The sequence below is a fragment of the Centropristis striata genome, chromosome 6 (genome assembly GCF_030273125.1).
Source record: "Centropristis striata isolate RG_2023a ecotype Rhode Island chromosome 6, C.striata_1.0, whole genome shotgun sequence".
NCBI lineage: Eukaryota > Metazoa > Chordata > Actinopteri > Perciformes > Serranidae > Centropristis > Centropristis striata.
In genome coordinates this window covers 12,961,389-12,988,879 of record NC_081522.1, presented here as the reverse complement: position 1 = coordinate 12,988,879, position 27,491 = coordinate 12,961,389, and the positions used below count along the sequence as shown (strand labels likewise).

Sequence of the window (27,491 nt, the reverse complement as noted above, 5' to 3'; positions counted from 1 at the left end):
CTCTTTTCCTTGCTGTTGTGTTGAGCTGGGACATTGGATTTCTAGGGGTCCAATCGCAGACCTCATGAAATTACATTCAGGTTCCCCTCCCACCCATCTGTAGATCTCCTCAAAAGATTACCACAGAGAACAGACTGTGGTACGGCTTCTCTTTCAACAAACCTCGCCATTTTCCACATCCAGGCCTTCACAGGACAAGACTGCAGCATTTTTCAAAAAGCAATGCAAACCCTGCATTCATATTGCAGTTGTTTTTTTTATGGATGAATCTCAACAAGAAGTGTCCCAAAAAAAACTCAAGACACAAATATTAAGTGCCCCAGTGTGTCTGCGGGAGTATGCCATCCATCATGCTGTACACTGGTCTCAAGTGATGAACGACAACCTCCCAACATGTGACAGGGCCACGGACCTTGTGGAAAATGATTTGGGAAATGCTCAATATATTCAGTTTCCCAGTGCTTAGCTTTTCAAACTTGTAACCTGCAAAACAAGGTATCCATTTGCGATGTTGATGTAGCGCATTTAAAACAAAAAATGCTCAATTTTGTGAGTTTTTCAGCTTCTGTGTTTATTCCATCACTGTTTAAGTGGTGACACAAAAGGGGAAGATGTTCAGCTTCAATGGCTTTCTGTATTAGACATTAGTGTGGAGATAATGTGGATAGACATGTATGTACAATGTTGTGTACCAAACAATACTGTAAAATAATAAATTTATTTACCTTTAAAGCAGTTAAACTTTGTTTGCTTTGAAATAATAACAGAAAACTCCAGTAGTGGGTCAAACACAGATTTATTGGCAAATATGTTTGACAGAGGCTTCAGTCCTGCCCAAGGCTTAAACAGTATTGAATACAGTACTTCACATTACAAAAATAAAACCTTGCAAATAGTGGGACAGATAGTTAGGGAGGCGTCAGGTGGAAGCACAGTTCTCAACTATTCAACAAGTTAATAGATCACTAGATAATCCTATTGACAGTACTTCAGACTTTCCTTCAGAGTGAATTTATTGACCTTTTAAGTTAAAAATGAGGTACAAAAACAGATGAGTGACGGTGCCATCTTCAGGCCAACTATAAGTCCTTTACTTGCCGAGGGCTTTATCCAGATTTGTCTTGATGGCGTCAAGGAAGTCTGTGGTATTGACGTAGTGCACGTCCAGCTTGACACTGAGAAGGCAAAACAAGAGAGATCAGAAAGGAAAAAAAGAAAATACTGTAGCAATACAATCTTTTTTTTCCTACTGGGACTGTTGGTTAATAATATCACAATTATTAGTATAAACAATATTAATTTACCATTAGAATGGGCAAGATGCATTACATCAGCAACTTTAAATGCAGCACGACTTGACAGTGACTACATGTAAGCTGTATCAGAAAAAAAAAATTTAAAAAATGGATGTCCACCTGTAAGCATGTGTCTAGTTTGCTGATAGTAATGAGAAATATAACAAGCAATCATTGGTAGATGTGAGCTGCAACCCCCTAATGGATTTTTTTTTTTTAAATGCTTCAAAGAAAAAATTCAAGATGTGCTAGCAGGTGACCGATGTAACTAACAGCTAATGTGCATTTACAAATCATGTGCAGAAACAAGTTGGTGAAGAAGACGGCACATACCTCCACCCAGGCTACGCAACCCTTCAATAAGGGCTTAATAAAATGTTTAGAAAGTCTTTCATCTGTACCTGGATCTAGATGGACAATACGTGTGCAGTTTGTTCTTCAGCATCCATTTGTTAAATGAGCAAGAATGGACCCTTAATGAATACATGTTAAGAATCCTTTAAAATCAGCTAGATCCTCATTTTGATCACATTTTTTTACTACGACCTAATTTTCCAAACTTTATTTATATGTTTAAGATATCCTGCTAACAAACTGACAGGAAAGGAACAAAACACTACTACCGCGTTTCTGTACATTTAATTAATCTGCAGATTTTTCAGGTTTTTTTAGTGGGTAAAATATCAGAAAATTGTGAAAAATTGCCTTAATAATTTCCCACAGCTCAAAGTGAAATCTTCAGATAGGTTGTTTTGCTTATTCAAATAATAAGAACAGAGAAATTACTTAAATGACTTATTGCTAGTCAAAATAATTGATATTTTCCTGTCAATAACTGATCAACAATTAGTTTCCTTTGCAATCAGGAATAAAAGTTGCACTTGTGCTTTTTATTCTACATATTTTAGGCGTCAAGCCCGAAAGAATTTTCCATTCTCTACATTTAGTGGTCCATAGGGACGAACCTTTCCATTCACTTTCAGAAGCCTCCAAGGTAAAACAACTATTTAACACGGTGGTTGATGGTGATTTTGGTCAATTAATAGACAGGATTTAGACATGATTATAAATTGAGTTCACAACCATTACAACTAAAGAAAAAATGTCCAGAAGGACATTTTAATTCAGCTTCTGTCGTTTCCAGTGGGCTTGCCATTTGTCCTCATCTCGTGGGACATAAATAAGTCTACTGTAATAAACACTCTGTTTAACTACAGCATAAGTAACATACAACTCTGATTCCAAATAAGTTGGGGCGTTGTCTAAATCTGAAATAAAACCATGTAATAATTTGCTAATCCTTTCATAATGATAAGCTTTAGATTATTAATATCCACTCTAAATTCAGAATGTGATGCATTCTGTTTTTATTTACGTTTTGCACGTTTGCATCCCAAATTGTGGTTGATGTCCATTTCAGCTTAATGTCTACACTGGTGACTCATGCACCAATTCAAATCCAAAGGCTAATTGTTTAAATGTGTTATGGTAATGACAGAATTAGCTCAACTTATGTTCTAACCGTACTCAATCATACAGTACTTCAAACAATTTGATGTCTTTTGTAGTTCAAATACATTTGAATCACTGATGTCATTCATACTGAACATGTAAAGTCCAGAAATATACTTGCTTTTAACTAAACCACGTGTGCATGATGGCAACCTCACGAATCAGGCGTCCGTTTGGACTGTTGGTTGTGCACGCAGTCAGAAATTAACGTCCACAAGATGCAATACACACATGAACAGTAGGGGCAGCGTAGGAGTCCAATTCACCATTGTCATGATGTGCTTGATTTAAGGTACTTGCATATAATCTATGATGGAATACCATCATAAGTAATAAGCTTCATAATGTATTTGACTGCTCTCTGTAACATAAGTATTAACTAGGCTTGGGCTGTATCCATTTTTTCATACCGTTTATTTATGTTGCTTGGTATTAACACACAAAATTAACTTACTTAGACAGGCCGTGGATGCAGCCTGCGAGGTCCTTGGTCATCGTACCGCTCTCAACAGTCTCGACACACACCCTCTCCAGAGTCTGGGAGAACCTGCAGATACGCAAAGCCATTTAGAAAAAAAAAAACACTTTTCATCTCAGGGTCCTTATGTTTGTTGCACAAACAGCATCTTTTACTTGATAAGGTCGGGGTTGCCGTCAAGTTTGCCACGATGCTCCAGGCCTCTGGTCCAGGCGAAAATGCTGGCAATGGGGTTGGTGCTGGTCGGCCTTCCCTAAAACAAAGAGTTGAGGATCATTTTTGTGTTTTTTACTAGTACGCAGAACAAGAATCTTGTTTAATAATCATGAATAAAGCATCATTTATTCCCCTATTTTGGAAATCAAAGCAAAATTCTCATTCTCAATTATCACCACATGATGGCAGTAAAACCCCACAGATTACACAGTCTGTTTGCAAGGCCATACTTTGGCTTCACACATTTTCTGGTTCCCTGCTTAATTTACATGTTTTCCAACACAGAGCCATAAGATTGATAAAGATGGTTAGTAACCTTCTGGTGCTCGCGATAGTGCCTGGTCACAGTGCCGTGGGCGGCCTCAGCCTCGATAGTCTTGCCATCAGGGCACACAAGGACTGATGTCATCAGGCCTAGAGAGCCAAAACCTAGAAACAGGAAACACAAAATGCACAAATCCATCTTTAATGCAACCCACACCTGCTAAAAAAAGTGGCAGGCATCTCAAATACTTTTAGGTTTCAGTATTTTGTAGCAATGAAATTTCCAGAGAAGCAGTAGTCGAGCTGCTCTCCAAATATCTCACCCTGTGCGAGGATATCCGACTGAACATCTCCGTCGTAGTTCTTGCAAGCCCACACAAAGGCTCCAGAGGACTTCAGCACTTGGGCGACCATGTCATCAATAAGCCTGTGCTCGTACCAGATCTTCAGTTTGTCGAACTCAGGCTTGTAGTGCCTGAAGGAATCAAAAAAACATCACATTCAACTAAAGCTACTTCTTGCATTTTTTTTACTTATTAACAAGTGTAATAATTTGTGTTTTGGGTATAAACAAGAACAAAGACATAGGATACTCACTTCTGAAAGATGTCCTCGAAGATGTCTTTGAATCTGCCATCATAGGCTTTAAGGATGGTGTTCTTTGTGCTCATGTACAGGGGCCACTTTTTGCCAATAGCATACTGGAAGCAGCTGTGGGCAAAGCCTGTGATAGACTGTTGGGGGGAGAAATACACACAGTTCACAACTGCTGCAGCATTTTATCAGTAGTACAGAGGCCAACAACCTTCCCCTTGACAAGTTGAAAGTCATTTACAATGACCTCTGATGTTGTTAAATCAAACAGACCTGAGCTGATGAAGGCAAACAGAAGCAAAGCAGGTTGAAAAGGAGGTTAGTCTACTACAATGTCAAATCTACAAAAAGCCTGAGGCAGAATATCACAGCAGGGTTCTTTAAACATGAAAAAGTTTAGGTAAAAGCAAAAGTACTAACAATCCATGTGAGATTAAATACGAAGGGGAACTAAAGGCAAGAATTAAGAAAGTTTATATGGAGAGCCACCTGGTATCTGAAAATAATGACTTTGTATCTCAAAATCAATAGTTAGTACCTAAAAACACTAGGAAACTCAAAATAATAAGCTTTCTCAAAAACTACTCATTTGTGATTTTGTTTCTCATTATTTTGAGTCTTTATTTCACAATACTTTATTTTGGAGATACTAACTCACAATTTAAAAAAGAAATGTCATTACTTTTGAGAAGGATTCTCATTAGAATCACTTACACTGTCTTTTTTCCATCATAAGGCTAAGCTTTTGCCTTTTTTGGGTATTTTACTGGTAGAGATGAGTTTCCAACAGTTTCCATTATTTTGTATTCCTCTCAGTGGAAAAATAATATTAAAATTACTTTTACATAATTTCATTAGCAAACAGGCATTTTTTTAGAAAAGAGAAAAATCTTGTGTTTTAAAAATAAAGTGTCTCTTCCTGTCAACAAATCCAATAAAAACCATCACTTGATCAATTGATACCACTAACTAGCATATTCTACATAGCCAAAGCCTGGTATCTTATTAATCTGTGCCATAAGAATCCATTGTTGTGTAGCCCCATAATCAATATAAATGAGCTGCATCGTTACACTGGCTGACCCTGTTTCTTTATTTTGATTAACATGGGAACTGTAGTTGATTTTGAGTTGACCGCCCTGCTGTCATGTATATGCACCAAATATGCTGCAAAAACCCCCTCATCAAATACACCATGAACTACAGCTTGAAAAACATTTGGTAAAAATTACGCTGTCAGCTGTTTAAGGAAATGTATTTAGCCTTTTATTCATCTTGTTCCACTTTTTTATGATTTGTGTCTATAGAAGGAAGAAAATGGGTTGAGACCAAGTGCCACAGATGCAGTGAGGTAGTCAAAATGTATTGAGAGAGGTACTAGCACATTGATGCTGCTTTTTTTTTTTGTTGCTATTTGTTGACAACGAGACAGCTTCATCCTTGAAACAGACGCACTCACCTCATCTGTGTTGTACATGCCCATTCCACAGCCACCAGCAGGGAAGTCATAGACCTCCCACTCCTTGCCTGCACTGCCATCAGCAGGTGAGAAGATGATCTTGAATTTTCCAGGCTGGTCAATAACAAAGTCTGTTGCTCTGTACTGTAAAAGAAACACAACTTTTTAAAATAACTTTTATATCAATCTTGATATAATTTAGTTTGTTGTTACTTTGGACTCAAGAGGCTAAAATATTACTGTAAACCGAACTGCTACAGTCTCTTAAGCATTTACAAAGGAGACTCACCTGATCACCGAAGGCGTGTCTGCCGATGGTGATGGGCTGCGTCCAGCCTGGAACAAGCCTGGGAATGTTCTTGCAGATGATTGGCTCACGGAAGACTGTGCCGCCCAGGATGTTCCTGATGGTACCGTTGGGGCTCTTCCACATCTTCTTCAAGCTGAACTCTAAATATCGAAGGAAAAAAAAAAAAAAGAAAAAGAAAAAACTGTAAGAACACGTTCAAGATATTTAAGACCAATACAGATATTAATATTTAGAAGTTTAAATCGCCTAAAAAATAAACTTGCCATTACTCTCTGGTAGACAATTTATAAAATGGTGATACTGTTTCATATCTTTGGCATATCTGCACTTAAATGTATTGCCATATTATGCCGAGAATATATTTTGGCTGGGCTCTAGTAGTTATGTTGACTTTTCACAAGTTTTGACTTTTGATATTTTAGTTTCTTAACCAAGCTATAGGCTTCTTGTCATAATCAGACCTTAAAACATATTTTAAAGCTGAAAAGAAGTCTGACTTGCATCCCAGAGTTTTGATATTTGATGCAGTCAGCCCCATCCAGCAGGCCCTTATTAAAAAGACATTTCATATTGCTTTTTAATCTAGGTCTGCTAAGCCTTTGCCCCCAATCAATCAGATTCCTGAGACCCTTTTAATTGTTCACATTGTATTATTTCTGCTGTGAACACCTTCCCCCATGATAACTGCTGAAACTATTCCAGTCTTTGGATCTAAAGGATTTGAATCAAAAGCTCTGAAGTCCTAATGGGACTCTCAACTAGAGCTTTATTAAAGGTCAACCAGTCAAGTGTGTGCACATTTCCAGCACCTTACTATAGGATATAATTTGTATTGTCCCCTACATTACACTCAAGATCTCTTGCGTTGAGTGAATATTATGACGATATTAAATAACGATCATGTTAATCTATATAGCACAATCGTTCAAGCTGTGGGGAAATAGGTACAACTAAAGTTTTCGGAAACTGGAAAATGTATGAGGGCTCCTAAATACTTTACACACCAACCACTCTGTCTTCGTCGGGTGTGATGGTGGCACATTTAACCGCCACATGGTACTTCTTGGTGGCCAGGGCGGAGTCGATGGTGACCTGGTCATCAGTCTGGTCACGGTAAGGCAGACCCAGGTCATAATACTTCAGCTCAACGTCAACATTGTTCAGGATGAGCTAAAAGACAAGACAAGAAAAACACAAATTAGCCTCCGCAATTGACTACAGCATTTGTGTGGGGTTTTTTTCTGTCTAGAAAACATGATTTGGTTCAGTTTTTCTAGAGAAATAAGATATCTTTAGGTGGCTTTAAATGTGTAGAAATGCACAATGTATTGTTAAAAAAAAAAAAGTATGTGTGTTTATTGTTTCCTTTGGATCCCCATTAGTCTTCATAGAGATGAAGACTATTCTTCCTGGGGTCCACATTAAATCAAACAAATATTACACAATTACATCATTACAGCATATATATATATAATATAATGTATATTAACATGATTATAATATATATTAAGTAGTACAAGGCATGATTATAAAAAGAGTTACATGATTATAGAAGAGTATACGAGGTAAGCATAAATTTTACCATGACGTTCAATGCAGATGTATTAACATACTTGAGTTCAACGTAACGTGTGTGTGTGTGTGTGTGTGTGTGTGTGTGTGAGAAAGTATTTCCATGACTATATGATGTGTGTGTGTGAGAGAAAGTATTTCCATGACTATATGATTTATGAATTACACATTCATTGTTGGAACATCACAACTCAGGGATTTCATCTCATGCTTCTCCACATGTTTTATGCTGAGCCAATACTCCATCTGCTCTCTCTAGAGGCAGACAGCCAGTGACTGAATGAAACCTCACAAAGCCCCTCCCCCGACATCATGCATACGTAATCTTCCACATAAACCTCCTCTCACATCCACGTGTCAGTCTGTGATATAAAAATAGTCGCATCAGACAGCGTGGGCATGTCGTCCTCGGAGACTCACACCAGTGTTTGTGCGTTTACCCCTCCAACCCTGGATGCCACTTAATTACCTTCTCCTTGATGAACTCCCAGATGATCCTGGTCATCTCATCTCCGTCCATCTCCACCACCGGCTGGGACACTTTGATACGTTTGTCGGCATCTGGCAATCACAGAGAGCGAGAGATGCTTATTTATTTTAAAAAGGGTCAAAAAATGCTGGGCAATGATTATAAACACAGGAAACAACACTGATTGGAAAAGAAAAGAGATCCTGTTTTGGTGCTATCTGTAGAGGACAGCCATCAGCGTTTACTGCATCCTGTTTCCTTTACATTTGACAAGTAATATCTGTGCCCCAGGAGGAATAGAGTTGCAGTGATTATTTTCATTCTAAACCACCCACAACCCAGATATGCAGTTTCACAGATGAAAAAGAAGAAACACATTTTAGAGTCTAAGGCCAACAAATATTTGATGTTTGCTTTCAGCTCTATTCAAAAACCTTTTATTTTTATTGAAAAAAAAAAAAAAAGAATACTGAACTGAACAAAAAAAATATGAATAATTTTAAAAATTAAAAAAAATACCTTCACTCTTTCTGGAGTGCAGTTTCCTACTACTCTCTCAAATAACTAAAAAAAAATAATGATCATTCCTGACTGCACTACCAGTCTAAAGAGATGCTGATAAATAACAATATATGCAGCCCTTTCTCTTTTGGTTTTCTGGCTGATGGTCAGACAAAACAGAGAGCATCAGTTGGTTATATGGGCATTTGTCCTTTTTTGGCTTCATAGTTTATTAATCTGTGAACTGAAAAATCCTTATGAATAGCTATATAAATAATATCAAAGCAACCTGTCAATTTTTCTTTTCAATTAAAAAATGTAAATTTTTTGCAACTCTTGCAAAGCTATTTTAAATTTGAGTAAAATAAGTATTTTTAAACTTTGATTGCTTTGTGTCCTAGCTCGTCTCCCAGCCGGTCCTCTTCTCTGCATTTAGTTGGCTGTCTTTTTTGAGGCATGACTAACTTGCAAAAGTGTGAATCTGTCGGCATTACTTTGCAGAGTGCTCCCGCTTGCGATACAAACAAATCAGGACACACTTACCAAAACACTGCTCAATAGTCGCCAAATACTCCCCAGGTATCTCTAATCTGTAGTTGCAACTCATCCAAAAACACTAATTCAAGGTCTGAAGTTACATCATTGCATTGTTACACCAAGTCTAAATTTACATATAAAACATATTAGTTACATGAAGAAGACAAAACACTTGAGATTTTGAATACAGTTTTCTCAAAATGTGTAAATTATTTCATGTTTAAAATTATAACCAATTTGAAAAGTTTTGTATTTTTAAAAACTTTACTTTAATAACTCAATTGGTGTGTTTTATTTTCAAATAAACAGACTATTTGAAAGAGAGTGGTGTCTTTTAACCTCTTCCAGTTGGATTGACGTAGTCAAGTATCTCTAATCATATCTGCCCTCATTCTGCACAGTGAGTGGGAGTCCTGCCAGCAGGACCATTTCAGTGAATAGAAAAGTACAGGGGGAGGTGCAGAGGATCAAGTGGTTCTCAGATTTTCCAGCCAACTTAAAGCTCCCCCACTGCTTCCCAAAGCCTTCCAAGAATAATGCAAGTAAACATAAGGAGCACGGTGGAATCGTTACACAACCAACGTTTCCTTATATTAAATTATATTACTTTTAATATTTAATCAAATAGCAGAAACCCATGTGGGTTAGTGAAGACATTTGACCTAGTTGGTATTATGAAGCCTTGGCAACACCTGTCACAACAGCCTCCGCTCTGTTCCCATGCTCCACATGATACACGAGCCCTGCCGACTGTGGATACATGGTGACCACGCAGCACTGAAAATAACCTTGTGGTAAAGACAGTTGTGACCTTTATGTTACAATTATGTTCCTCAAAAACCTTGAGAAGACAGAATGAAGAAGCAAAAGCAAAAGTATAACTTAATTGTTACAGTGTCTGTTGAGTTTCGGATCTTCGTTTCTTGTTGACAATAACTTCTATGCATAGAAGTTTTTGCTAGAAAAAAAATGGTGAAAACGTTTTTTTGATCGGTGCAACATTTTTTAATGGTGGATTAATTGAGTAAGTTGTATAATTAACTATCTTTTTAAAAAAAACACCAAATACTTCATAGATGCACAATATTAATTTTAATAAATGTGCTTTGGGCTTTTTTTTTATAGTGAATGAATACATTTTTTGTGTACGGTTGGCTGGACAAACAACATTTGAAGATGTAACTGGTAGTGAAAATGTTGATGGTCTCTCTCAGCATTTAATAAACCAAATGATTAATCAAGAAAATTATGTCACATAGTGATACAACCTATAATTATTTATTATTTAATGTATTAATCATTTAACACACTGGGCTGGATATTTTCACCGTTTTCTGATGTTGCATTGTCCAAAATCCAAGCAGATGTCTTTAAACGCCACGTTCTGCCAGTTCAAAACCCAAAAATATTCAGTTTAATGTGACTCTAAGTTGCCCGTAGGTGTCAATGAGAGCGTGATTGTCTGTCTCTATGTGTCAGCCCTGCGATAGTCCGGCGATCTATCCAGGGTGTACCCCGCCTCTCGCCCAATGTCAGCTGGGATCGGCTCCAGCCCCCCCGCGACCCGAGTGCGGATAAGCAGGGAAAGGATAATGAATGAATGATACAAACAGATGAAAAACAGGAAATCTCCACATCTGATGGGCAGGAAAAAAAAGCATTTTCACCTTTTGCATAAAAATTACTTGAATTTTATTTAAAAAAAAGTTGGGGATTATTTTTCTGCTGATTGATTAGTCTACTAATCATTGCCATGTTAATGGCATATTAATCAATAGTGAAAATAATCATTAGCTGCTGCCCCATTTTCATCAACATGTACTGAACATAGAATAGACTAAATTAGAAGTCTACTTTTACAGACCACGATCACTCGCACTGTATGCTAGTAATGAAATAGGTTGGCACTTGCTATTGGAAATATGTGATATTAAGAGTTATGCGTTTTAATCAGGAGAAATTTAACTCATGAGCCGAGAAGGTGAACTGGTTTTTGGTAATTTAATAATAGACTTTGTCAATCTGCTATTAAAATAGTACAGTCTCTGCCGCAGTGCATCATGGGTGAGTCATTAAAAGCTACTGTTGCTGGCATCATTTCTGACTCGTCTAACCTAAATCTGCTAAAACACGGCACTACTATCACAGTGCAGGGGGAGGGGCGCGCAGGAGGGAGCTGAGTAGGTTATGTAACTTCTGAATGCATCACAAACTGGACGCTGAAGGGCGAGCTCAAACAGAGTCATGTGGGTCTGCCTGCCACATCATTCAGCATGGGGTATAAGCCTGCAAGATTTTTTTTCTCTCCACCTTTAGAGCTTTAGACTTAGCCAGTCAGTCTCAGAAATATACAACCAACCGAATATAAAATGGTAGAACTACACAGGGAACATGCAATGATCCATAGCTTAGTATGGTGATAAGCGCCATCTCCATTTAGAATGAAATACCAAATACAAGAGCAAAAATTTAAGGCAAATCAACAGCTTCTTACAGTAGACATTACTGTTGTTAATTGGATCCCATTCAAAAATGTACAACTGGTATAGAAGTAATGCCTAAAACTAGGAAATATCTGATTAAAGAAGTAAACAAGACGAACAATCTGACCTAGCAACCAGTGCCAACTTTGAGTATTTAGCAGTTTAAATCCCCTGTGGCAGACGGTATTTACAACTAAAGTGAGAACTTAACTGTGAGGGTGGATAATGAGATCTTTACTACGTCTTCAACCTTACTTGTCCTATGCAATCACTGAAGCAGTCAAAGACATTCCCAAACACTGTGTACATTGACAAGATGACCGTGATGACCTTTGTCTGGGTGGCCTCTCTGGTTAACTTTCAACAGGAAGAAGGTGAGCCTTAAACCCCCCCAGTTATAATCCTACAGCATTCACCAGGTAAACAAAATGACTAAAATTAAGCTGCAGGTAAGGTGTTTGTAAGAAGGTAATTTAATGAACTGACAAAAAAAGGACGCTCAATGCAAGGTTCCCAAAGTAAAGTTGGAAACTAACAGGAGCATTTGTAAAAAAAAAAATCCACAGCATGTTGGCCACTTTTATAAGCACTGTGAAACTCAAAGGGCAGGTAATTGCAGCAAATAGCTGTCAGCAAAGACAGTGAAACCTGTGACTGCAATAAAAAGAAAGAGAAAGCTGTGTCACACTTTTGTCACACTGGTTGTTTCTGAATAAACAGCAAACAAGAGGCAGTGACAACACTACAACGAAGACTTTAAGAGTAGTGGTAGTACAAAGTTTGTCTTATCTACATGTGACATTCCTGGTGGTGCAAACTGGGCTACTACTATCATTCACCACTGACAGCTCAGTACACTGCTAAGCTCATATGACACTTTTTGATTCAATCACACTCAAAGTGCCCTTCACCTGACCCACTGCTTTGTAAACAATAACTGGTGGTGCTGGTTTGGGTTGTATGGTAAGGGCTGATGTAGTTACACTCCTGCTGTATGAAATTTAGGATGTCTGCAGAGCCCACGTGATGAATCTGGATCCCTGCTTCAAATCTCAAAAATAAAAAAAAGAGAAACTGATTTTGGTTGCTCCCCTGGCACGGATAAAAATGGAAGTCTAATTTGTGATCGTTTAACAGAAAAACAACAAGCCGCACGGGGTTTTACAGTCACAAAGCAAATGGTCAGATGTGATATAAGAGCAGCTCTTTGAGTATAAGCCAAATGGAAAACATAATGTAGGACAAACGGAGCACCGGCTGCGGCAGCCATTGCTCTCTATAGCGGTGACTCGTATGCGGTTGCTGACCTTGGCAAAAGTTTTCCAAGTCAGTCTCGCACTAATGACATGATGTCCTCGGAGAAGTTCATCACTTTTGATTTAGACAAATGATTCAACTAGATATTGATTGATAATGGTAGTATTTAAAGCCCCCATCGACGCGCAATAAAATGTCCGCTCATTTATTCATCTGCTGCCAGTTCTTGCAGCGCAGTTTTTCTCTTTCATTTATTTCTTTTTTCGAGAAGCAGCGGCGTGCTACCTTGCCCAGTCATATTTGTTTTGTTGTTACTAGTGGTATTTTTCATCTTTAGCACTGCGTTCATTTATGTGACAACACATGTTTAACATTGTCTTCACTGCTCCTCAAACTTTGGATGGGGAAGACAAAGACCACTCTCCCTGGCTGAGCTTTTCGCTTTCTCGGCCCTCATTTCTCCACGTTTGCAGCCTCCGGATTATGTACACAACCGGCACAAAACAACCATTAAGAGACTGGGGATGCGATAGAGCATCGTTGCCTATAAGCTCTGAAAAACCATTAACGCTATTAAGAGCATCCCGGCTGGCTAACGTTAGCTATGTAGCTCGTCCACCTCCGGCTTCTAGCGGATGACTGATTTTGTCGCCATTACATTAGCAAACCTGAGCGACAGTAAAAGCCACTATCTTAACACAGGCTTAATAAAACATAATGATGCTGGGGATGATGTTATCTCTCTTCACTCACAGTTTCTTTGTTGCAAAGCCTGGCAATTTGCAGCCGGTGCAAGCACCGCAGGGTTTCTGGAGAAAGCAGCGGCAGACCTCGAAAGAGAACTCAGGACTTTCAAATATCCAGCCATGTCTCCTTGGCCCGATTTACTTTGAGGTGGACACTCGACGAAACTCAGAGCAGAGAGGGGGCAAAATGCTCCGAGGCGCTGTGCAATATAGGGAGCAGCAGAGTCAGCACCGCCCTTCTTCCTCTCGCCGGCGGGACACGCTGGTTCCTACGTCAGCGTCGCACAGACTCGGAGGAGGGACCGAGACAAACTAGCGGTTTAACTGCAGCTTCACCTCCGTCTAGACAACACCACAGCGCGAGGTAACTCCGGGCTTCTCAAGGCAGGATGACCCCAGGCGAAGGTCACTGCCTGCCATCACTGCTGCTTACAAAGTAGAATATTGATCCTTGGTGTCTTCCCTTGCAAGCCCAATATGTCCATACACTGTAGAAATTACACATTTATTCTCTCAATTAGTTTGGGGATAATTTAGTATTGAATGTGTGCAGCAATTTTTTTTACACCTTAAAGGAAAACTCCAGTAGTTTATTATTCCTCCTCTATTAAGTTGTGGGACCTCTCACCCAATTTGCTCCAGGCCCCCCACTACCCACGTTAAGATAAGCAGTTAAACAAAATGAATGAATAATTATATGTGGCTCAAGCACCAAATAACCCAGATGACATCATTTGAAAGAGCCAGATTTTTTAACTGTTTCACATGTTAACTATACCCACTGAAAACCTTTTATCAAGCTTGCCAACACATGTCCAATGCACTGGTGGACTCGCCCCCTTTGGTGGCATCATCCAGCAAAAGTGTCCCTCTTGGATGCCCTGTGGTAGATGAAACAAAATAAAGTTAGCTACAATAGGCCAATGTGCAAGATAACATGTGTGCCCTCTATGGTTCATCTCCAGTGGAGAAAACAAGATGCAGAGTGCTTATTAATGTACTTCCAATATAGAAAATGTCATGCAGTGCCATATAGATTTTCCTATATGCACGAAAACTTTCTGTGTGCTGTTGCCCCACGGCATGCAGCTGGTGCACTTTTTTTCCCCTGGCTCTCAGAAAGCCTGAGGGTGTCACTGGTGTCATGTGTGACTTGCTGAACATCTGTTGAACTCTAGGTGTATTTAAAAGACTCTTATAATTCATCAATCAATTTAGATTGCCCACAATATATACATTGTGTATGCAAACTAATAGTAACGGGTGGAAAGTTGCCCTGAAGATGTGTTAGTAGAAGAATTCATCTTTAAAGGACAAAAATACAATTTAGTGTTTTCAGAAATAATTCTTCCAGTTGTTTGATTATTTGCCTTAAGGCAACAAGCATTTGAAGCCATTTTTCATAATATGAATACATCATACTTGTGAGAAAGTCATTATGTATTATTAAATAGATGAGAACCCACTGAAATGCACAAACATATAATTATGATACAGCAAAGAAAAATAGCATAAGTCAACAAGAGTTCATTTGCAAAAACAGATAAAAGTCATTCTCAGAAAGAATGAACCAATACCATTGTAATGGACTTCCCCTTTAATGCATAATAAAAATGCATGATTTAGGAAAACCTAAAAACAGGTTGGTTATCTTATCAAAACATCCCAACAGCAATTTGATTGATATTCACCGAAGTACACCCCAAATAAAACATGGTTTAGGAAAATGCATCAAAACAGAGATATGTGTTTCTGCAAATGAACTCTTCAAGCAATATAAATTGATAATAGTAATCATAATAACACATTTGTATGTGTCATAAAAATAGAAGACAATGACTGTGTGTAAAATATGCACAAACTCAGTGCTGCAGGTCTATAGAATGTTTGTACAAGCTTATTAGGATGCACATAAAAAACTTTTCACCACTAAACAGATCAAATATATTACATTTGCAAATGTGGTTAACAACGAATAGTACTTGCAGACATCTGCAGAAATATGTAATACTAGCAGTTTACCTTGTTAAAACAAATGTAGAAAACAGTTCAGACAGAAGTGCAACTATATATTGTGATACTTATTTATTGTTTATTAATGAAGAGACAGTTAACAAAGAAACTCATTGTGCTACTATGCAGAAGATCTACAAATATGTGCTTTCAGATCAGAAAAACATAAAGATGAAAAACAGCACTATTATTTTGTAACTAAAAACTAAAAAAATCACCATACAGGGTTAGCTTTATAAATAAAAAGAGCACAGAAACTTATTATGGTGGAGCAGGATGTTACTTAAGTAAACATTAAAAACAGACATTTATTGAGATCCCCTAGCATCTGCAGGATGGGTACAGGATAGTCACATTCCAGAAAGTCTCGACAGAGGGCCCTCTAATTTTAGCAGGGGGAAGGTTACCATACTGGGAGAGAGATGGGGAAGTGTGCAGAGCAGTCACATGACGGGCTTGGTGTCGAGCCAGAATAAGAGACACGCAGGTCACCTCTGAAGTTCTCTTTCACATGAGAATAGGGGGCCTGTATTTACAAAGGTTTGATTTGCAAAGGCCAAATTAAAATGTCATATAATCATAGAACGTCTTGGGCTGCATGAAAAAGATCAAAATATAAATACATTTCCTGAATTTGTGTTTGTCCCTGAAACTTGCAGTTATGTTCTGCACATGTAATGAGAGACTGTAAAGCAGGTTATTGCGGTCAGACAGGGGACAGTAGCAGTTACATAATCTTCTAACTTTCTACAGCAACCTTTGACCTTATGGTATGTAAACAGTCGCCACATGCTGCCCGCCTTCACAGACGCTCAGTAATTATCCACAGCCACTCTCAGAGGTCACCCCATAAAACCAAGGTCAAAGCTTTATTTAGTACTTGTCCAGGCTCCTCCATTGTGCTTTAAAGTTAAAAGAATATGTGTCTCACTTTTGACGTATTAAAAACGTTACTCTCATCAATAACAAGTAATTTGATGTCTTATTTCAAGAGTCAGCTGCTCAGCTGCAGCTCTGATCAGGCTTTAATTCCCATCTGAGGGTGTAATGCTGTTATTACTGTCATCTCGGTGCTGCTTCTTCTTTTGTCTGCTCGTACAGCAGCAGAGACAATTTGCTCGTAGGAGTTTCACATGTAATTTATATATAATGCTATATAAAGTGCTTTCCCAATATTCTTAGACTTGATTGGTAACTGGGGATTTATAAAAAACAAAACAAAAACATAATGATATGATGTATGTGCTCCATCTGCTGGACTCCCTTAGAAGACACTGAGACTGTGTGGGTGAGCCTACAGGGACCTCTGCTGGTGTATTTCTATGTGATTTTCAGATTGTGAATTTGTCCGTCCACCAACATTTTATAGCAATGTTACATTAAGTATCTCAACTGCTACATACATTTTAACCTTTCGTACCAGGAAACGATCTTGAAGCAGGAGGAAACACAGATGAACACAGATATGAACATAATTACTTAAAATATAATACAAAATGCATAAAAAAAGATAAATATTCAAAACAGATGTTTTATTCCCAACTTGCATTTGTATTTATTTATATTTATATTTATTATTACGTATTTATGTTATTGTTTTTATTTCTTCTTTTTCGCAACTATTTATTATTTCACTTCCCCCATATTTTAAATGTTTTAACTGTTTCATTTATATATTTTTTTCGGTGTTTATTTATTAATGTATTTTTTTCTGAGGCACAGAGCGAGGTGATTATCCAGCAACACAGGTTTTAAAACTTTCTTGAAAATATAACTATGGAAGAGAATTAGTGAGAGCAACCAATAGGATTCTTGTGTAGACTGGTGGTAGGCGGGACTTCCGGGAGGAAGCATAACACGCGTTATGCAGCTCTCATGTATTGAGGGCATTTGTGGTTGTTGGTTCAATGTAATTTTATAGCTCTTTAAACAGAGTTACAGTGTTGACGCTGTGATTGGACTTTAGGAGGGAAAGCTTTGATTCCGTTATTTAAACAGTGCAAGGATTAGCAATGCAGATCTTCACAGCGATAAGATCGTTTCTTTCCCAGTACCCTAGAACTACTGCTGTGGTCACAGGAACAGGTAATGTATGCACTTTTTGCATCTATAGTCTGGTCTGTGTGCTAACTCCCTTACTTGTACGCTATTGATTGAAAATATGCTGTGTACAGTCTGTCATGTTTCAGTTAGTAGATGGTGCTCATATACACAGGGACAGACATTCTTTGACAACAATAACGAAATCGTTACCACTCAGTCCTGACAGACTATAAAACTGTCAAGGCTAAATACATAATGAAGTTAGATGGGAATAAAAAAGGGATCGGGCAAAACATAATACAATACTGAAACAAAAAACAAACAGGCAAAACAAAATTATTAAAGCGCACAAAACAGACTTTCTCTAGAGCTTGTTTGGACACGTTTCAATCATGACAACACTTAAATGCATTAATAATTTCATCCATCAAATGTCACAAAAGTATAGGAAAATGTTCATCAAAATGTCCCACAGGTCTTAACTGATGGCTTAAAATAGCTTGTTTTCATAAACCTTATTTACCAGCAAAATAATTAGTTTGAAATGCTAAAACTAGCTCTTGTCATTTTTCATCTTTCAGGATTTTCTTCAAGAAAATATTTGGCATTTTTGCTTGAAGATATTGAGTATATTTTGGTACAGAATAAAAAGCTGCAGTTCAGTGAGAAGTTTTCTCCGCTGTCCATGAAAGGAGGAGAGGCATTTAAACTGTGTTCTGTCTGTCTTCCAGGACTGGCACTTTTTAGTGTGAAGAAATGGACAGCAGGTGGAGTGTGTCACAGCAAAGTGATGTTGGATGGAAAGACTGTCTTAATCACTGGAGGCAACACTGGGATTGGCAAAGAAACAGCAGTTGACCTGGCTAGAAGGGGTAAGTGACTTATCCTAGTTTTAGAAGGGTGTTTGTTGGAGCTGATGTAGTTTTTGTTGTGTTTTTGAGCCACTTGCCAAACAAGCACATCTTCAGAAACTTGAAGATATTACCTTTCAAATGTAACCCCATACAGCATTTTGGCTTTCCAGTTCTTCTGCCATACACTTGACTCAAGTTGTTAGTTACCCTTCCCGTACCCCCTAACCCTACCCATGCAGGAGGGTTTTAACAGGTTAAATATGTAATTTAATATGAAACAAACAAGTTTTGCTTCTGGGTTTCAGGAGCGAAAGTCATTCTGGCCTGTAGAGACATGGACAGAGCTAACAAAGCTGCAGAAGAGGTGAAAAAGAGGAGCGGAAATGATAATGTTGTGGTCAAAAAGTTGGACTTGGCATCTTTAGAGTCGGTGCGACAACTAGCCAAAGACGTCCTAGCAAGTGAAAAGAGGCTGGATATTCTCATCAATAATGCAGGTAGATGCATAAATCACATGTGACCCTTGATGCTGTTATAAACTATATTTCAACAACTTTGAGGCTTTTATTTACTTTTATTTATGACTTTTAGGTATCATGAGCTGTCCAAAGTGGCAGACTGCAGAAGGCTTTGAAATGCAGTTCGGTGTGAACCACCTGGGCCACTTCCTTTTAACAAGCTGCCTGTTGGATCTCCTGAAGAAGTCGGCCCCAAGCCGCATCGTAAATGTCTCTAGTTTAGCTCATGAAAAAGGTGCAGTTTTTCAAAATCTTTCTTTTTTTTTAAATTTAACTTCAAGAGATGTGATCCTTTCAGTGTTGTTTAATATTAAATACCATGACTTTGAATACTGCTTTCACTCAACAGGTGAGATCTATTTTGATGACATACACCTGGACAAAGATTACAACCATTGGAAAAGCTATGCACAAAGTAAACTAGCTAATGTCCTCTTTACACGGGAGCTGGCTAACAGGCTGCAAGGTATTGAAACCACACCTTATGCAGGATTTAATAAACCGTCAACTCATATATTGTGTGAATGAATTAGTTAAATATGTCATTTTGCAGGTACCGGAGTAACGACATACAGCCTCCATCCTGGAGTAATCCGGACAGAGCTGGGCCGACACTTATGGCCCAGAACGCCCCTGTGGAAGAAAGTTATATATACACCATTCATGTTCTTCATTAAGTCTCCAACAGAAGGGGCTCAGACCACCATCTACTGCGCTGTGGAGGAAAGCCTGCAGAATGAAAGTGGACTCTACTACAGGTCAGTCAACATTAATCAGTACAGACTAGTTTCAATATTAGTGACAGCCTCTATCAATACCAAATATCTAAAGGTATTGCGATTCTGTGTCAGAACACTGGCATCAATAATGTGTTATGCTCAATTACAATCACTTAACCTGCTTAAGAGCCCAAGAAAAACATAGAACAAGAATCATTCATCCAGCAGACACGGAGTGACATTAGTATGCATGTTGGCTTCATGATCCTGGCCACCTGATGAATGTTTGGCCAATAATCCCTCTTTTTCTGCTCTTCACTGACTCCTGAGGGAAGAAAATAGCTTTTTAGCTGCTACATGTTCCATTACAGCTAGTCATTAACTTTGCCTGTTGGCCATTTGGTGCTGGCCAGGTAGGATTCAGTGTGCTTAGCAGAGCTTTCACTGAGAAACTTGGAATAATTCTGGAGTTCAATTTTCCTTGTCTGATGCAAATTATCAACATACAAAATAAGGTATTGAGGCCAAAAAGAGGAGTACATTCATTAGTACACTTTAAAAAAAATATTCTGACAGAGAAAAAGAAAAATAACACTTGTAAAAGGCCTTTTTCTTCATGTTCTTAAGTCTAAAAAATATTGATCACTACAACTTAAAACCTGAACTAGATAATACAGGGGCTTATCAAGTCACTGGGTAATAGTACATTAATAGTACCATTAAACATATTAACACTAACCACTCTTTAAATCCGGGGCTCATGGGGCCAATAAATACAAATTATTATTGATTCCTGTTTTGTTGGAAAATGATTTTGCTGGCAATGGAACATTTCCCACCTAATAGACAAGAAAATATGTCGGTATATTGCTCATCACAGAATAATCTCAGTATCTCAGTAACAAAATATTGCAGTTTTACTGTATTTTAAGTATTCCTATCCTTATTCATCATTGTATCCTGAGTGAGAACTTGTTCCTGTGACTTAATCTGCACTGTGGTATCGGATTTATTCACATGTTTAACACTAAATCCTACACTGATTACAGCGACTGCGCCCCTAAAACAGCGGCCCCTCAGGGTCTGGATGATGAAGCTGCCAAAAAGCTGTGGGATATCAGCGCCTCTATGGTTGGTCTGACATAATCACAGTGACATCAATGATGATTGTCATCATCTTTATAGTAACAAAGGCCCGAGGAACAACCGGTGCACTTCCTAATGAGCGTCTGTGTGGCTACTATCAGCTGAGCTTATACTTAATGTGACAAATGAGCAAAACAGACAGAAATTCACAATTGATAGACATTTATTCAGAATATACAACAAACTACTTGCAAAAATACTATGGATTTAATAATGTTTTTTCTTAAACAGAAGCAATGCTTCACAGGTAAGTTACATGGAAGCTGTATGATCTTTAGTTTTGATTGCCATTAGCGTGAAATGACATTTTAATTGACAAGTTTCACCAATGCCTGTGTTGACTAAGGGCTTGAATGTCATTCAATGTTACTTAGTTTCATCATATAATAATTGTATAATTATTACGTGTGCTTTGAAGGTTTTTGTAACACTGTTAATAGCAATTTTCATCCTGGGCAATAAAGTGCTGTTATACATAGCCCATTGTTTTACCTGTTTCTTAAGGCATATCTTTTATTCATTCACATCAACTGTATTCTGAGTCGTCATTTTGTTCCATGTGAGACCAACAATATTGAAATAAAACACATTTTGGTTACATCATCATGAATTAAAAATGCTCCTAATACATTAAATGTATCTGCCCACTCTTTTTTTTTTTAGGTTTCTTTATCTTGAAGGCACTTTGTACAAATTTGCTACAAACAGTCAAATTTAATCTTACTCAAAGCTACATCTCAGACAAGTGCATCACATTTTTCTTTTCAAAAGAAAGTCCATTAATGGTGCTAATTACATATGCACAAAGTGCACCCAGGTGGCCTGCTGGCTACAAATGGACCCTGTATGTTCCCTACGCATTACATTATCATGTAAGAGAGCTAGTTCAGAGGAAAAGTACTGTGTCTTGGCATTTACATTCAAAACTGTAAAACATATTCAGCAGATGTTGTGAAGTCAAAAGAGTAAAACCCTTCAGGCTGGGTGTAACACAGGGAGGAAGTCTAACTATATTGCTCAGTTTATATATATATATATATATATATATATATATATATATTATATAATATATATATATATTATAAATTCTACATTATTCAACATCTAGATGGCTGCGAGTCTACACAGCTGAACCTATGGATGTACTTCCTGCCAATCTATGGTGTTAACATTTCTACCCCCACAATATGTGCTGCATAAACACCATCACTAACTAATGAGCCAGCTCTTCAAAATCTGAAAGCTGTTTCATCTGCTCCACTTGCATAGAATGCCTTCTCACAAGTTTCTTCTTGGACTTGAGGCCGCCTCTCTTTGGTGTGTTTGGTGCTACTGGAGCTATGGATCTAATACCTGTGGCCAGAGGTGACGAGGGCTTGCTACTAGCCCCGATGTCAGGTATGGGGGGGTTGGGGTTGATGTTGAGAGGGGGCAGGTGGCCGGGCCTGGTGTGTGAGATGTGGTCCAGCAGCAGCGTGCCTGAGCCTCTCCTCTCTAGGAGGCCTGGTGCACGCCTGTGTGTTGTGCTGGGAGAGGATGGGCTGGCGTTGCTGTCTAGAGATTCTCTGGAGCTGGTCAGCATTGCCAAAGGAGACGTGTTGAGTTTCCTTCTCTCCCCCGGGACCTTAGGAGAGTCTAACATGGCAGAGCCTGAGTAGAGCTGTGAGTCTGAGTCATAGTGATCGTTCCCCAGACGTCTCCTATGCACTGTGTCTCTCAGACTAGCGACTCCACTGCTGCTGCTGCTGCAGCTGCTGTTCTCCTGCTCTGTGGGCACAGTGCTGCGCCTTGCCAGCGGCTGGTGCTGGCTTAGAGATCTCTCATACGATGCTTTGGAGGTTAAAGGAACTGATAGCGAGGTTGTCATTTTGCAGGGTTGTTCACCCACCAGTGGAAAAAAGCAGTCCTTGCCATCCACGCTGCTCTGTCTAGATAAAGCTGACCTCTTACTCAGAGAGAGTCCATTTACTCCTGCAACAACATCCTCATCAGAGCTGGCTTTCTTACTCTCTTCATGGGCAGCGGCTGCAGCCAAGACTGAGGGAGCGATCAGCCCCCAAGGCTCTGACTGCAGCCTCTTCAGCTGAGGCAAGCGAGCACGTTTGGGGTTTGCAGGCCGCCGTGTCGGAGACGTTTGCCCGTTGGCAAGCTTTGAAGCCGAACTTGAGGTTTTCAGCTTGGTCTGGAAGCTGAAGACTGTGTTTTGTTGCTCTTGCTCAGGTGTGGGAGATGCAGTGACATTGATGTCAGATGGAGAGGTGCAGTATTCTGGGGAGGACCTCTCATCCAGCTCTGGTGATGGGGGGACATTTAAGTACTGTTTGGTAGTTTTAGTGCCTGACGGGGACTTGTCTGTGGTGATTATGATGACCTCCTTGCCTTTAGCTTTGCATGCATCCAAGAGCAGTTTTAGTGTCTGCTTATCGTCTGCATTGATGGCGTAAACCAGGGCGGAGGCCCCACTCCTGTCCTCCAGACTGGGATCAGCTCCATTGCTCAGCAGGTGATCCACCACCTCGTGCCCAGCCTTGTGAATGCAGGCTTGCATCAGAGCTGTCCTGCCGGCTTTGTCCTGTATGTTGGGGTCTGCCTGGTTGTCCAGTAAATATTTCACCAGCTTTGACTTGCTCACACTCTGCTGGTCGACGTGTGAGGACATGCAGGCCACCATGAGTGGCGTCTCACCACGTTCATTGCTCTCGTTGATATATGCACCTCCTTCCAACAGGAGTCTGGTGAGTCTCAAGCGTCTGAGCCATACAGCCTTCAGGAGTGAGTTCCCATCTGTCCGCAGCTCCAGTATGTCTGCCATGTCCCAGCCAATCACAGATCTTCTCAGTGTTGAACTTACAGCTCACAGCCCTTTGAACAAATCATTGAAGGAGTTCAGCTTACATTGCAGAATCTTTTTAATTTAAGATTCACATTGTTTGTTCTTCTGATGTTTTGCTAAATCATCACCACCAGCAGGTGGCAGCCTGTTACAACTTAAAGATAATAGATACAACTTACAGATTTCTGATATAGGAAATGTATTCCTTCTATAATAATTCAGATGAAGGTAAGGTGTAAAAAAGGATATTTAGTAGGTCGAAACTGATCATGCCCATACGCAAAAGTCATGTTCATGCAGGGAACAGCATGTTAACAGCACCTGTTAGATTCTCAAACAAATACTGATGGGTGATCATGATATTTTGATAGCAAAATCGAAGTTGAAATCGCAATCTCTGTCGAGACAGCAGCTTGTTTGTGCCCTTTTTATCCTATTTATGGAGGCGACGACGAATAAAAACACCCATCAACCCAAAAGTGCGCAAAACAGCAGCCTTGTTTGTCTTTTAAGAAAATACATGACTAAGAGACGGTGTGTCAAGGACATTTTTTTTAACAAAATTAAAACAGTCACTACATAATCTGCTTAGACAGGCGACATTTAATATCGGCACCCTGTGAGGCGTAAGAGTCGCTGTCCATGGTTCTCATTTTGGATAACTTGGCGACAAAAACGCGCTTCATTACAAATCAGTGGTTGGTCGTTTTATAATTCTCCGTTAAACCCTACATTTGAAATTGTGCTTATTATGTATATACTGATTAATATTTCATATATACCATTATGCATACATCTTATGTAAAGTACCCTATATTATTTATGTATGTATGTATTTATTTATTTATTTACAGCCTCATCTAAGATGAAGAAGCGGTAAGAAAACGGCATAAAGTTGGATGAATTAGCTTTCGTTTTCAATGATTTTATAGTTTGATAAATTCGCAGAGCAACTTATTGTCTGATAATTCTCTTACCTGGTCAGGGGAGAGGCTTTCCATGCTCAAAGTGCCCGGTGCTTTGTCTTGTAAGGCAGAAGAAATCGGGGAGAAAATGAATGATTCAAAAGAGAAAGTTTGTTGCAGTTCTTTGCAAAACCTCTTATTTTACAGTCGCGACTGTTCCCATCGACGCGTCCTAGTTTAGGTTACAGGGCGCCGTACCTCTCTGGCACCATAGCACATGAGCAGTGGTGCTTTTGTTATGGAGGCTCACTACATCAGTCCAATGGGGAGTATTCCTTTCACTGCGCACTCAAGGATCACAACCTGGAGATGCTGCGGTTATAAATAACTTACTTTCTTGCTTGTTGAATGAAACGTGTATTCTCTTGACGTCAGAGTCGACCAAAATAAATTGCGTCTGATGAAAACCTCTGTCCTGATCTTCATATCTGCAGCGCCCAAACAAAACCACCTCCCAAACACATGTACATTTTGTGCATGTGTGTATTTAAGGGCAATTTGTAAATAAAATCATTGGGCCTGATGGAAATGAGGGAATGACAATTTTGCTGCAGATTCTTTTATCCCTTTTTTAAATGTGGGAATCCATGCTTCAGATAGAAAGCCTGTGCTATAAATAAGATTTAATCTGTCTGCAGTGTGGAACATCAGTGCCAGTTGTTAGAATAAAGACAGTCTTCCCATCTGCCATGTAATAAAGGGCACAGCGAAAATATGACAAAGAAATCTGTTCTGGATCACCATCACACTGCTTCTGCAGAAAATGCCTATGTGGAACATCCATTGGCTTCCTTGCACATTGAAATCAGAGATCGTATCTTTTAAACAGTGATTATTTCCATAACATTAGTCATAATTTTAGCTCATTTATGCAAACCTCCAACCAATTGTGTCTCTAATTGGCTTGTTTTACAGCTCAATAAATGAAGAAATGCAGCACAAATACTTCACACACACACACACACACACACACACACACACACACATATATACATACATTGATATATATATATATATATATATTTACTGCACAATTAAAGAGGCCAAAACTTGTAGCAGCCATCACAGCTATACAGCCTAATAGGGACATTTCTATTTTTAGGTTGCTATGAGACAGCACAGAAGCAGTTTCTAATGAGAACAGTGATGTTCTCAGCCCTGCAAGGAACAGGTAAATCAGACACATAACATTCCACCAAGGACGCAGAAGCGTTTGTGACATTAACTCAAATGATCTGATCTGATGGTTGGGGGGGGGGGGGGGGGGGTTCACTTGCAGAAGTAAGCTGCCGCCGCCACCACCACCACAGCGTTCAATCATTAGTCCTCTGACCCCTGCTCTTTTCCTCTGAGACTGGGACTAATCACTTTATGACCCATCCAAACACTTGACGTCTCAGGACTCCAGTCGTCAATGCTGGCAGTGATTTCTCACCTGTGATTGCCTTCTCAATCCCCGGGGACATGTTGTTTACGAGGTGCATGGAGAAAAACAGCACATACAGTTGTCATCCAAGTCAAAAGAATTCATCCCTCAATTTCAAGAGACATTGTTATAGAAATCTGGTCTTGATTTGGTCACATATCTTTATTTCTATAAAAGGCTTGAGTAAAATGTTGTTTTTGTTACTTGAACAAGAAGAATGCAAATCTTACTGTCAGTATCAAGCAACCTGAAGGAAGCTGCAACATGCCCTTAGAGGACCAGCTATGGTACAGTTATGCAAGCTGAAAATGCTGAATCTTTGAAACTCCTTTACAACTGGTTCTCCCTGATTTAGGACTTTTTTGTGTCACTTTTATGATGCATTGGGTGGCAGTTTTAAACGTGGTTAATGTTGTGAATTCGAACAAAAACTACTTGGTTAAGTTTAAGAAAAAGCTCAAGGACGTAGTTTCGGCGTAGTTTCGATTCTCCCTTGTGGCCTTTTGCTGCATGTCGTCCCCTGTCTCTTTCCCCTGTCTTCAGCTGTCCTATCAATTAAAGGCAAAAAATATACTTAAAAATGAAATTAATTCTGTATGTAGCAACACAGTGATACACAGAGGACACAGTGATATGTAATGCATAGTGTAAGGTAGAAAGTGACTATTTCAAATCAATTTACAGGTTAACTTAAAATAAGAACATCTGTCACCTTTGGTGTCACACAGGACATGAACAGGAGCTGATCACTGGTCTTTGAAAGTTCTGTGTCTGACCTGTCCAATCACACCACCTCGTCCTTTTGTGGTCTTTAATGCTCATTATACTAAGTCACTGGCCCTGTGCTAAAGGCTGCCAAAAACATTTCATATCACTGTATTTTATGGTTACAGAAATACACAATGCCTACATTTTTTTCTGGTGACTGGGTTGCATGAGGTTGCAGTATGCAATCAACTGAATACATCTCCTTTGTGTGTAGTACAATCTTCTGTGGCCTTAAAGTAACATATACACAAAAGGCCCTCTCTAGAGTCAGTGTAAGGTATTTCTGGGCTACTGTAGAAACTATGACTACGAAGAGTGCATTTTAAAACAAACAAAAACACAATTATTCTGTCTGTCTGATTATGCACTAATGAAAACTATATTAATCTTTTATTCAATTTCTGCCCCCTAAATCCTACACACCTACACCTTTAAAATAACTGCTTTTATTCTTAGAGCTGGTTGTCTCAGTGCCTTTGGGCATAGACAACCTAAAGTGCAACTGTTATTTAA

The 27,491-nt window shown here is 39.0% G+C and overlaps 3 protein-coding genes across 4 annotated transcripts; 1 reads left to right on the top strand and 2 right to left on the bottom strand.

The window, feature by feature from the left end:
• Positions 1-777: 777 nt before the first annotated feature.
• idh2 (isocitrate dehydrogenase (NADP(+)) 2) lies at positions 778-13,901 on the bottom strand. Its single transcript, XM_059335039.1, has 11 exons — positions 13,701-13,901; positions 8,170-8,261; positions 7,133-7,298; positions 6,108-6,268; positions 5,819-5,962; positions 4,363-4,499; positions 4,089-4,240; positions 3,818-3,930; positions 3,441-3,538; positions 3,262-3,354; positions 778-1,175 (listed from the first exon to the last, which is right to left on the bottom strand). Exons 1-11 carry the CDS (start codon positions 13,813-13,815, stop codon positions 1,091-1,093), a joined length of 1,356 nt encoding a protein of 451 aa, XP_059191022.1. The 5' UTR covers positions 13,816-13,901; the 3' UTR covers positions 778-1,090.
• A 3,659-nt stretch (positions 13,902-17,560) lies between these two features.
• On the top strand, positions 17,561-21,464 carry LOC131973870 (retinol dehydrogenase 11-like). Of its 2 annotated transcripts, XM_059335986.1 has the most exons (7): positions 17,561-17,791; positions 18,481-18,621; positions 18,909-19,100; positions 19,195-19,356; positions 19,471-19,587; positions 19,675-19,879; positions 20,890-21,464. In XM_059335986.1, exons 1-7 carry the CDS (start codon positions 17,719-17,721, stop codon positions 20,984-20,986), a joined length of 987 nt encoding a protein of 328 aa, XP_059191969.1. In that variant the 5' UTR covers positions 17,561-17,718; the 3' UTR covers positions 20,987-21,464. The 2 variants fall into 2 exon arrangements, with proteins under 2 accessions (XP_059191969.1, XP_059191968.1); XM_059335985.1 differs by having other exon boundaries at positions 19,195-19,587.
• A 598-nt stretch (positions 21,465-22,062) lies between these two features.
• Positions 22,063-25,127, bottom strand: ankrd34c (ankyrin repeat domain 34C). The gene is made up of 2 exons (XM_059335776.1): positions 24,797-25,127; positions 22,063-23,848 (listed from the first exon to the last, which is right to left on the bottom strand). The coding sequence occupies exon 2, from the start codon at positions 23,796-23,798 to the stop codon at positions 22,200-22,202; it is 1,599 nt and encodes a 532-aa protein (XP_059191759.1). The 5' UTR covers positions 23,799-23,848; positions 24,797-25,127; the 3' UTR covers positions 22,063-22,199.
• Between the last annotated feature and the right edge of the window lie 2,364 nt (positions 25,128-27,491).

Excerpts from the sequence above, each read along its gene's own strand:
- idh2 (XM_059335039.1), bottom strand. The coding sequence starts at position 13,815 with ATGGCTGGATATTTGAAAGTCCTGAGTTCTCTTTCGAGGTCTGCCGCT. Across the intron at positions 6,269-7,132 it reads CGACGAAGACAGAGTGGTTG|AGTTCAGCTTGAAGAAGATG; the intron begins GTGTGTAAAGTA and ends TTCGATATTTAG. Across the intron at positions 4,241-4,362 it reads TTCGAGGACATCTTTCAGAA|GCACTACAAGCCTGAGTTCG; the intron begins GTGAGTATCCTA and ends TGATTCCTTCAG.
- LOC131973870 (XM_059335985.1), top strand. The coding sequence starts at position 17,719 with ATGCAGATCTTCACAGCGATAAGATCGTTTCTTTCCCAGTACCCTAGA. Across the intron at positions 19,101-19,194 it reads TATTCTCATCAATAATGCAG|GTATCATGAGCTGTCCAAAG; the intron begins GTAGATGCATAA and ends TATGACTTTTAG. Across the intron at positions 19,588-19,674 it reads GCTGGCTAACAGGCTGCAAG|GTACCGGAGTAACGACATAC; the intron begins GTATTGAAACCA and ends GTCATTTTGCAG.
- ankrd34c (XM_059335776.1), bottom strand. The coding sequence starts at position 23,798 with ATGGCAGACATACTGGAGCTGCGGACAGATGGGAACTCACTCCTGAAG.